Source organism: Oncorhynchus nerka, linkage group LG15, assembly GCF_034236695.1.
Source record: "Oncorhynchus nerka isolate Pitt River linkage group LG15, Oner_Uvic_2.0, whole genome shotgun sequence".
Classification (NCBI taxonomy): Eukaryota; Metazoa; Chordata; class Actinopteri; order Salmoniformes; family Salmonidae; genus Oncorhynchus; species Oncorhynchus nerka.
In genome coordinates, this window is record NC_088410.1 from 58546322 (window position 1) to 58558083 (window position 11762).

General features: G+C 40.3%; 1 protein-coding gene across 1 annotated transcript; it reads left to right on the plus strand.

The window, feature by feature from the left end:
* The first annotated feature begins 635 nt into the window (after positions 1-635).
* LOC115143668 (isotocin receptor-like) lies at positions 636-8826 on the plus strand. Its single transcript, XM_029684143.2, has 2 exons — positions 636-1607; positions 6722-8826. Exons 1-2 carry the CDS (start codon positions 680-682, stop codon positions 6979-6981), a joined length of 1188 nt encoding a protein of 395 aa, XP_029540003.1. The 5' UTR covers positions 636-679; the 3' UTR covers positions 6982-8826.
* Positions 8827-11762: the final 2936 nt, after the last annotated feature.

Here is an 11762-nt window from a genome sequence, read left to right on the forward strand (position 1 = left end):
TTCTTAACTGACTTGCCTAGTTAAATAAAGGTTCAAATAAAACATTTACGTTTATTTATTTTATTTTATTCATTGAACTACAGTTCAATAAATGGATACTTGTGATTGTTGCTATCCCTGCATGTTTGACAAATTACGTTTCTCACTGATAAACCCCTAACGCACATCTAGCAAACACTGTTGAAAATAAAATTGTGGCGTCTGGAGATTGATTGTAGCCTAGAGATGTCGAGGTAACCTTCTCTGTATGAATTGATACTAAATAGAGCAAATACGTTTCATGCGTAAAACAGTGTGCCAGTTAGACATCTATTGGTGAATCCACTGATAACGCATTTTGTTTTTGTTTTAATTACTGTCAAAACAAAAAATTAATATCCTGCGTTAATTACAGATTGGGAGATCATGCATACGGTGGCTTGCATAGCCATCTAGCGATGGCAGTTAGTATCTCAGCCGCTCCTCCGCTGAGACGATAGTGCTACCAAGGATGCGGGACACATTGCGCGCGGGCAGAGGGCGGGTCGAAGCTTCTTCAATTTGGTATACTGTGCTTGAAGCATTTCATTAGACCTCATGCACGCTGCACAGACACATAGGGATGCGGTAAGCAAAAGCCTATCTTGAAAAAACATCTCTGCACACGAGTTGTGTAAAGTTGGAAGGTCTGGAGGACCTGATGGAGGACCAGCGAGACCAAGAACTGTGGGCGATGATGAACGATTCATGGACCAACTCGAGTCGCGGTGGAAACGACACGGGTACCAGGAACCAGACCGGCGTGAACCCCCTGAAGCGGAACGAGGAGGTGGCCAAAGTGGAGGTGACTGTTCTTGTCCTCGTCCTGCTGCTCGCGTTGGCCGGTAACTTTTGCGTCCTCTTGGCTATACATACGAGCAAGCACAGCCACTCTCGAATGTACTACTTCATGAAACACCTCAGTATTGCGGACCTGGTGGTGGCAATCTTCCAGGTCCTCCCGCAGCTCATATGGGACATTACATTTCGCTTCTACGGGTCTGATTTACTGTGCAGGCTGGTGAAGTACCTACAGGTTGTCGGGATGTTCGCGTCCACCTACATGCTTGTTCTAATGTCCATAGACAGATGCTTGGCGATATGTCAGCCCCTCCGCTCTCTGCACAAGAGGAAGGACTGTTTTTATGTGATTGCTTCTTGGATGCTTAGTCTGGTTTTCAGTACCCCTCAAGTGTACATATTTTCCTTGAGGGAGGTGGGCAACGGAGTTTATGACTGTTGGGGAGACTTCGTAGAACCCTGGGGCGCCAAGGCGTACATTACATGGATTAGTCTTACAATCTACATCATTCCAGTGGCTATTTTAAGTATTTGCTATGGCCTGATAAGTTTTAAAATATGGCAAAACTTTAAAATGAAAACCAGACGGGATCAGTGTATGTCTCTGACACCGCGGACGTCCAAAGGTGCAGCGCTCTCTCGGGTGAGCAGCGTGAGGCTCATATCAAAAGCGAAGATCCGAACTGTCAAAATGACTTTTGTCATTGTCGTAGCTTATATTGTTTGCTGGACTCCTTTTTTCTTCGTACAAATGTGGTCGGCATGGGACCCTGCTGCACCCAGAGAAGGTAAACTATAAACGGCTTTATGCATGCATTACACACTGCTTTATATATGGATGGGGTTATAAGGAGGGAGGCACAGAGAGTGACATGTCATTAGTTGGAGAATGTCTTGTTCTCCTGTCTCTCTCCTGCTGCTATTTGTCACTATCTGAACAAGTCAAATGTTGTTTTAGTAAGAGAGTTATGGATTTTCTCATAAGAGGGAAGAGGGCATTTTCAATGGATTTTTTGATCCGGTGACCGGCTCAATTCTGTCTTATGTAGCAAAATTGGATTTATTTTTTATTTTTTACATTGGATAAAAATAGAGACTCAGTGCTAGAAAATTGTATATTATACACTACAGTTGAGGAACAATGGAAAAGTAATTCTGCTTTGAAAGTTGATAAACTTGTAACCCCACTTTTGAGAAAATGGCAATTGAATGTTTTAGAGAGCTCTTCTATCTCTACACCCATTCAGAACCATTCACACCCTCTTAAACCCGATCCCCACCCATCTCTTTAAGGATTCACATGTGAGGCCATGTGCTAAACATAGTGAGTATGGTGATGTACTAAACAACCAAAGATTTCAAGACTAAAGGCTGGTTTTAACTACGTCTGTAAACAGTTACATTATGACTCATACAGTTACATTATGAACATTCTATTGTTGTCCATTCTATTGTCGTCCGGCATGACATCAACAGCCTGGTGGTCCAAAGAAAGCAGGTATATTTTAACACCAATAAACCCATCTGTTTAAAAATGAATTTAGTATATGTCAATCTAGAAAACCAGGCAACTAAAAGCAACTTTCTAACCAATGTTTTTGTTTGTTTCTAGCTTGTTAGCTAGCTAGCTAATGTTAAGTTAGCTGGCTAGCCAGTTCAAATAATGACCATATCATATAGCTTAGAACACCTTAACTTTAGCTAATTTGTAGTCATTATTACAGGAAAATAAACTCACAGCAAGATCCTTATTTACAAGTTAATGGTGAGCTAATTGCAGAAAATAGCTTACGGTTGTGAGTGTGACAAAATAAAAGCAGGGCATTCTACCAGATAAATTTAGAACTTAGACACTCGTTGGGCTAAAGTTATATCCCAATTTGACTTTAGTGCAGGTCATGTTGTTCTTCACAAAACCATCTCTGGTAAACACACACACTGTATCAAATAAATCAAAGTTTATTTGTCACATGCACAGGATATAGAAGGTGTAAATGGTACAGTGAAATGGTTACTTGCATAGTCTTTCTTTTAGAAATGTAATTAACTAGTTAGCTAAACAATGAACCATAATCCCAACTCATAATGTTACTATCCTGCATGAATCTGTAGCTAAAGCTAATCAACTAGGTTCAATGTTAGCTAGCTAGCTAACATTGGGCTATAACTAGCAATGCAAATGGTTCTGAGATACCAATAATATTACTACACAGAACGTACACATAATGTTAGCTAGCGAGCCAGCCAGCTAACATTATCTAGCTAGCTAACAGTATGCTTTAACTTGCAATGAAAATTACTTTCTGACAAATTTAGAAACGTATAGTATCTGAAAATCTAGCTAGCTAGACTATCTTACCCGAATAAATGGAAAACAACTTCTCCCTCTCTGTCACAGATGCCATGGTTGCCCTTAGTTTGAAGATGTAATCCGGAAACAGGTGTTCTTTACAACAGCCTTTTGTGCATTCTTTTTTTTCTTCCCATATTTGCAATCAAACACTTTTGCAGTTCTTCGTGGTATCTTTCCAAAAGCCGTGTTATGAGGGATTACCTACACATACTGAGCAGCTCAAATTATAGACAGGAGCGTGCTACATGTCAGACCTATCCAAACTCATCATCGGCATGTCCAGCCCATCCATTATCTAAGCCAATCATGGCAAGAGGGAAGATTCCTGTCTTTTTCAGTGGCTAAACCAACTATGATCGTAATTTAACCATTTTATTTGTATTAACAAATGGCATACAATTGTGTTATTAAGGCACATTATAGTTCACATGTTCCAGGCATTTCTGCCAAAAAACGCATTTTGATAAAACATTTAAGTTTTTGTTCAAATGCCTCTCCTGTAAAGTAGTGACGAGCGACATATGCCTAGTTTTCTTAAATGAGTCACAAATGCCAACATGTATAATATAATCACAACCGGCAGTTATTTGGAGTCCCATAGGGCGGCGCACAATTGGCCCAGCGTCGTCCAGGTTTAGCCGGTGTAGGCTGTCATTGTAAATAAGAATTTGTTCATGACTTGCCTAGTTAAATAAAGGTAATACATAAATAATAATAGTAAAGTATATGGACACCCCTTCAAATTAGAGGATTCAGCTATTTCAGCCACATCCGTTGCTGAGAGGTGTATAAAATCGAGCACACAGCCATGCAATCTCCATAAACAAACATTGGCAGTAGAATGGCGTTACTGAAGAACTCAGTGACTTTCAACGTGGCACAGTCATAGGATGCCACCTTTCCAAGTAGTCAGTTTGTGTCATTTCTGCCCTGCTAGAGCTGCCCCGATCAACTGTAAGTGCTGTTTTTGGGAAGCGGAAAGTCTAGCAGCAACAACGTCTGAGCCGCAAAGTGGTAGGACACAAGCCCAAAGACCCGGACCACCAAGTGCTGAAGCCCGTAGCATGTAAAAATCATCTGTCCTTGATTGCATCACTCACTAATGAGTTCCAAACAGCCTCTGGAAGCAAAGTCAGCAAAATAACTGTTTGTCGGGAGCTTGATGAAATGGGTTTCAATGGCCGAGCAGCCGCACAAAAGCTTTAAATACAATCCATAAATACACCTCAAAATGGAAACAACCAAATTAGGGGATGAGGAGGAGAAAGTAGCAGTTATACATTCCAATAGCCCTGCAGAGCCCCTTGATCGTTAGGGGGGGGTAAATGTACTGTGACATCAATGTGTCAGCCTTGGGACCTCTGGAAGTGGGGGAGGCTGGAAGCAACTCAGGTTTTGAATGAGCACTGTAATTTGAAAAGTCAAATATAAAAATTAAATGTATGACCTTGACATGGCCTATCAGTGTAAAAATGTCTCCTTAAGCCCCCTCTTTTGTTTACCCATTCATCAGTAAAATGGGATTTTCCACCGGTCTGGGTTCAAATACTATTTGTAATACTTTCACATACTTCGACTGTGATATGTGATTGTATCACCTAGCTGTCTTAAGATGAATGCACTTACTGTAAGTTGATCTGGATAAGATCCTTTGATAAATGTAAAAGTATGCTTGATTTAATGTAGCTTGCATGTTGTAATGAACCAATAGCAAAATGCGAACCCCACCCACCTGGTACTCCAGGCATGCTAAAGCAAAACATCTATGTATTAGAAAGATTTTTAAACTGTTTTGAACTTAGGTCTGATGTCTTGTGGTCATGGCCATGCCTTAGGCCTTCGGTCCATAAGTGATATAGATGGTGTCTGTGGCAATGATTTGCACCGGTGTCTGCCTGAGTTGTCACCGTGAGCCTATTTGTCAGCTTAGCTCTGAACGCCTGTCAAGTCCATTAATGTTGAGGAAATAGAACAGTGGATATATGACTATGTCGTTTGGCGTGTGATTCATTCTCTGGATGGTGAGAATCATGAGCTGGTCCATGCTTCATAATGGCCATGGCCTCCTGCGCCAGGCTAATCTAAAATTCAAGGCCTTATTTGGGCAAAAGTCCATTCTCCGTGCTCTCTCCTCTGTCCTCTCTCCTCCATGACCCGGAAACCGAGTCCTTCCCAGAAGAGTTTTAAATCTGCCAAAACCCACGTTGAATCAGCTATTGTTTTCATGAAGGAGAAAAGCATGCAAACATTTAAAAACAATATACTACTTATCCCTACTTATCCCTTTATCTATACGATGTCTAACAAACTGTATTTGTTTTTATCATTTTATACATTTATTTTGGGATTCCACCCTGTAAACTTAATTTTCCAGAGGGAGCACGACAAGGAGTCTCATTTCATACAAACGCATTTTCGTCCACTTTCCCTCTCCTGGCCCGCCTCTCCGAGATTACCTTTGACCTTTTTCAAAAGGAAGCCAGAGAGGACAGAGGAGGAGGATGCAGAGTTGAGCTAATCTAATTGAGAAAAGGCCTGTGTCTTTGCACAAATTAAGATCCAAGACCAGAGAAGGATTTACAGTCTTAATGACAACATCCAGCGAGATGGCCTCTCTCTCTCTCTCTCTCTCTCTCTCTCTCTTCCTCTCTCTCTCTCTTTCTCTCTCTCTCTCTCTCTCCCTCTCTCTCTCTCTCTCTCTCTCTCTCTCTCTCTCTCTCTCTCCCTCTCTCTCTCTCTCTCTCTCTCTCTCTCTCTCTCCTCTCTCTTCCTCGCTCTCTCTCTCAAGTCTAGTGGAGGTAGCACAACACAATATTAATTGGATGATTTCAGGAATAATGAGTGCACCTGACAAGAGTCTCTCTCTGTGCATGATTAATACATGAGTAGGAGAAAACTATTAATACATGGGTACGCCCATGGTGACTTATAATTGACACCTGTTCAGCTGTTCAGCTCTCAACTCTCCTAATTGATTTATATTATTATTTTAGCACCTAGCAACTCAGACGCTCGTTGGTGCACACGAGCAGTGTGGGTGCAATGATTGAATAACATGTATGTGTAAATTGATTTTGCAGAGTTGACGCACGCGACGCGACTGGTGTGGTCAGCATGTAGGGTCATGTATAAAGATGTTGGGCAGGCCATTATTTTGGCTACCGTGGCTACAGGGCACGAGTGGTCACTGAATGGTTTGCATGAAAACAATGTAAACCACATGCAATGGCCGTCTCAGTCACAATATCTCAATCCTATTGAACACTCATGGGAAATTCTGGAGCGATTTCCGCCAACAATAAAACACGACATGATGGTATTTCTTGTGGAAGAATGGTGTCGCATCCGCCGAATAGAGCTCCAGACACTTGTACAATCTATACCAAAGTGCATTGAAGCTGTTCTGGTTCCTGGTGGCCCAACGCCCTATTAAGACACTTTATGTTGGTGTTTCCTTTATTTTGCCAGTGACCTGTGTATTGAAAGCTGTCGACAGGTGAAAATTACAGTATTTATAAAGCCTTCCTTCTCTCTCTCTCTTTATCCTAGACATTGCGTTCATCATTGCCATGCTGCTGGCCAGTCTGAACAGCTGCTGTAACCCGTGGATCTATATGTTCTTCGCTGGCCACCTGTTCCATGACCTGATGAGGTGCTTCATCTGCTGCTCCTCACAGTACCTGAAGGCCTCCCAGTGCGGAGGGTGTGACCGCCAGCAGAGCCGCAGGAGCGTCTCCACCTCCACCTCCACCTTCGTCATCAAGAACCATAGTAGTCAGAGGAGCATCACTCAGACCACCAGCACATGAGGAGTGAGGACCATGGAGGAGATGAGTTGGGGTGGGACAGGAACTCACTACTACCGAAAGCCCTTCTTCATATCAGTCAAAGAGGGGGTTGCATGGTGAAGACTTAGATCTTCACCATGCAATGCTTATCGATGGGGTGGGCCAGATACCAGCAAGAGGTGCAGCACACAGATCTCCAGCACATAAGACCATGAAGAGAGGTTAAGTTGCGTACTCTAAACCTGAAAGACCTTCATCCGAGGCTTGGTGTGGGCCAGGTACCCCTGTAAGACCAGGGCCTCGTTTCCCAGAGCCTTTGTAGCGTTAAGATCATCGTTAGAATGATCTTACGATGTATCTTTAGTAGCCAAGCTGTTTCCCAAAACCATCATTACTAAAATTGCACTTGAAAACCCTCATTCGTTTCCGAATGCCTCAGACCACTCGTAGAACAGCTAAGTGCATCGTTAGTGCGCATTGCCCTTTTATTCACAGAATATCTTAGCCTAAAACATCTTGATTCTATGTTCAGCTCTCTGTCTGACTGTGACCGCCGATAACTTCTGAACGAAGTTCAATACAGATATAAAGTTGCCCAAGTATTTGCCATTGTTATAAGTGGAGGATAAAACAATGCTTCAAATTAAAACTAAGATGACTTCATTGAAAGATACATGGGCCTATTCAGTGCCTTCAGAAAATGTTCGCACCCCTTGACTTTTCCCACATTTTGTTCTGCTACAGCCAGATTTGAAATATCCCATAATATCAAAGTGGAATTGTGCTTTTGAAAATGCATAAAAAAATGAAAAGCTAAAATGTTTTGAGTCAATAAGTATTCAACCACTTTGTTATGGGAAGTCTAAATAAGTTCAGGAGTAAAAATGTGCTTAATAAGTTACATAATAATTTGCATCGAGCCACTTTGTGTGCAATTATCTGTAAAGTCCCTCAGTCGAGCAGTGAATTTCAAACACAGATTCAACCACAGAGATCATGCGGTTTTCCAATTCCTCGCAAAGAAGGACACCTATTGGTAGATGGGTAAAAAAAAAAAAAAAGCAGACATTGAATATCCCTTTGAGTATGATGAAGTTATTAATTACACTTTGGATGGTGTATCAATACAACAAGTCACTACAAAGATACAGGCGCCCTTCATAACTCAGTTGCAGAAGAGGAAGGAAACCACTTAGGGATTTCACCATGAGGCCAATGGTGATTTTAAAACAGTTACAGAGTTTAATGGCTGTGATACGAGAAAACTGAGGATGGATCAATCACATTGTAGTTACTCCACAATACTAACTTAAATGACAGTGAAAAGAAGGAAGCATGTACAGAATAAAAATATTCCAAAACATGTGTCCTTATTGCTAAATGGCACTAAAAGTAAAACTGCTAAAATTTTGGCCAAGAAATTAACTCTATGTCCTGAATACGAAGTGTTATGTTTGGTGCAAATCCAACACCTCACTTAGTGCCACTTTTCATATTTCAAACATGGTGGTTCTGCATCATGTTATGGGTAGTGTATGCCTGTTATCGTCGGTTATAACATTTACTCTGTGTTTTAGTCTCACAAACCTCTCCAGCACGTTACTGAAATCCCTCTAAAATGAACATTTTCTGAGGAAGAAATGTATTTTGCCCATAAGTTGTTGCCCATAGGTCAAGTTATGGTATGTCTTTGTAGCACACATATTCATTCCTGATTCATTTTAGTTTTCCATATACTGTACAGCTGATGATCAGACTGTCAGTCAATGTGTACCATAAATCAAATTATTTCATCTCCACCTGTATGGCTTTTTAAGGAAAATATTAAAAGAGACTGTGGTTCCGCGCAAACCTTTCCCCTACTACTCTTCTTCAGCAAAAAGGTTATATTGAATTCTTATTATATTCACTTGACGTAAGATTTGTTTCTACACACAACTCTATTACTCTCTGTATTTCTCAGGTCTAGGTAGAGAAACTCAGCAGAGCTTATTCACACACCAAGCTGACCTTTCAGTCACCACAATAACAAAATGGGAAATAGAATGAAGTTTCACAATGAAACCTGTTCTCTTGGTGACCTTACTGCTCAGCCAGGGATATTGCATTGTTATTGATCTCTACACAGAGAGATGTTAGATTAGATTGCCTATATCTTCAAACCATGGAGGGGATATTAAAGACACTTTATTGTTATTTATCTAAGGCTGTGTGTCCCAATTTGCACCTTTTTCCCTATACACTGCACTACTTTTGACCTGGGCATATAGGGTTCTGGTAAAAATGTAGTGTAGAGGAATAGGGCTCAATTTCTGACGCAATGTAAGTTACACTGTAGCTTTGTAAAATAATAAACGTGCATATGCTTTGAAATGTGCTCCAACACATGTATATTTTTTCTTTATTGTTGTGTGAGTGATTACAGTAGATCAACGCAGGTGTTATTTTGTGTATATATGTATCTGCTCATTCACCTTTCCAGTAGGTTTCGCCAACTTTTTCTAGCGTGGGAGCGACTTTATTTAATTTTTTTATGAAACGTTGCGAGCTACAATTGAATTTCATAGCTTTTAAATAGGCTATTCGTTTTACTCCTCGGTGTACAAGACGTGTTTTTTTTTGTCAATATACCTTTAAAATAATGGTTAATAAACAACTCTAATGGGGCCCGATAAAATTTTGAAAATGATGTGTAAGACTGCCTGAAATTTCAGACTATTTTGACCTTCCATGGTGACATAACCATGCAGGCAATTAGTTAATAGACCAATAAGAAAGACATTTCCAAACCTTTCTGTCAATAACAGCACATTTTCAGTTTTCCCCTCCCCACTCAGACCACTCCTAGACAGTCCTAGTTAAATTATTGCTCGAGAAATTGGTCTTTGTTAAGAAGCTATTTTATTTTCTTCTTTTTGAATATTTAATTCGGAAACAATCACAGCAAGGTACTTAATTGTTACTCAGAAATGATTTGATTTTGAGATAAAGGTCCAATGTATCTGTTTTTAAGTAGGAGAGGAATGTGTTGGTCTAGCGATCTTCTCCTGTTAAGTGTAGTGCTGCAGCAATGGCCACCCAATTGATGCAAATTGTCATAATACCTTTATATCAGGTAAGCCAGCCTGGTCTTATAGACTAGAGGTAACACAGTAAATGTAAATCCGGGACACTCAAATTAGTATGATACTGTATGTTACGTTTGGTATGGTTACATAAGACAGATGGTTACTTAAGGCAACAACGAAAGTGGGGTAGGCGTATAAAGCGAACGTCTAGCAACCCAAAGGTTGTGAGTTTGAATCAACTACTTAATACTTTTTAGCTACTTTGCAATTACTTAGCATGCTAGCCAACCCTTCCCACGAACCCTAACCCTAACCTCAACCCTTTTAGCTAACTCTTCCCCTAACCCTAACCTTAACTCTTTTAGCCAACCCTTCCCCTAACCTTAACCCTTTAACCTAACTCATAACTCATAAACTTAACCCTAACCCCTAACCCCTAGCCTAGTTAATGTTAGCAAGCTAGCTGACGATAGCCACCTCACCACCTAGCTAGAATTCATAACATATCATATGTTTTGCAAATTAGTAACATATAATACAAATTGTAATTCGTAACATACAATACGAAATTGGTGATATACATCCACAAATTAATAAATACCATTCGAAACATAACATATCATACTAAATGGGGTGTCCCGGATTTAAGTATAGAATAAAACAAAATGCTCTGAGACCAGGTTGCAGCGGTAAGCCTACTTTGCAGTTAACTACCCACTAGATGGTTATCATTAGCATCGATAACTGGCTACATACAGGATGATAGCCAAATGCACGCACCAAATGGACAGACAGGAAATATTGCTGGAAATGAAGTGGTAGATATTGTGTTACCATTGGCTTTACAAGCAATAGAGGCTAACCAGTAGTGGGATAATGTCAATTTGGCTTTGATTGGATAGTAGCTTTGTGTTGATGGAAGTTTGTGATGGAACACATTAAAAAATTGCATGTACTTTCAGAATTGCTTGGCGAGGTACTCATAGGTGGGCTGAGAGCTAATTGGTAGCTAGCGATCTACCTGTTGGAGACCTCTGCCGTACAGTGTTCACAATATATTCAGGAAGTAAAGATTCCGTTTATATCAATTATTTATTTCAATGTAAATAGAATAAATGTATCACTAATGTATGAGAAAAAAATAAAGGATTTGTGTGTGCTTAATTTTCTGTTCTTCTTAATGCATAGATAGAGGAGCTTGGTCCATCCACACTAAATAAGTTAATAAGTAGTCAGATTGTTGTCAGTATGAATGAATGAATGAACGAATTAATGAATAAGGTGTCATGTTTGTAAAGGTCTTGTTTTACTCAAGTCCTCTCAATGTCTATGATTCAGATCAAGTCACTCCCTGCCAGATAGCATTGAACAACATGCAGAGGCTGGAGAACGTACCATAAAGTTTTACCTAGTGGCCAAAAAGGTTTATGTCTTTAAAAAATGTGTGGATTACTCTGAAGCTGGGTAGTGTTCTTTAGGGCACTAAAATGTCCAGGTAGCACAAAATGTTTTGCAATGAAAAACTAAAATGACTGTTTCGTATTGGACAAGTCCAGGTAGTCACTCCGTGTTTCAATCCTTTTTCCCCATTTGATGCCTAATGAACATGACCCGGGGGTCGGTTATAACCTTTAATCTGTGCTTACAGGTCCATGTTTGGAGCGTACCATGGAGTGATGACACTGTCTCCACTTGGTGATTTTGTAAATATGTATATATTAGATTTTCTGATTT

Coding starts and splice junctions, on each gene's coding strand:
- LOC115143668 (XM_029684143.2), top strand. CDS start 680: ATGGAGGACCAGCGAGACCAAGAACTGTGGGCGATGATGAACGATTCA. Junction 1,608..6,721: donor CCCTGCTGCACCCAGAGAAG/GTAAACTATAAA, acceptor TCTTTATCCTAG/ACATTGCGTTCATCATTGCC.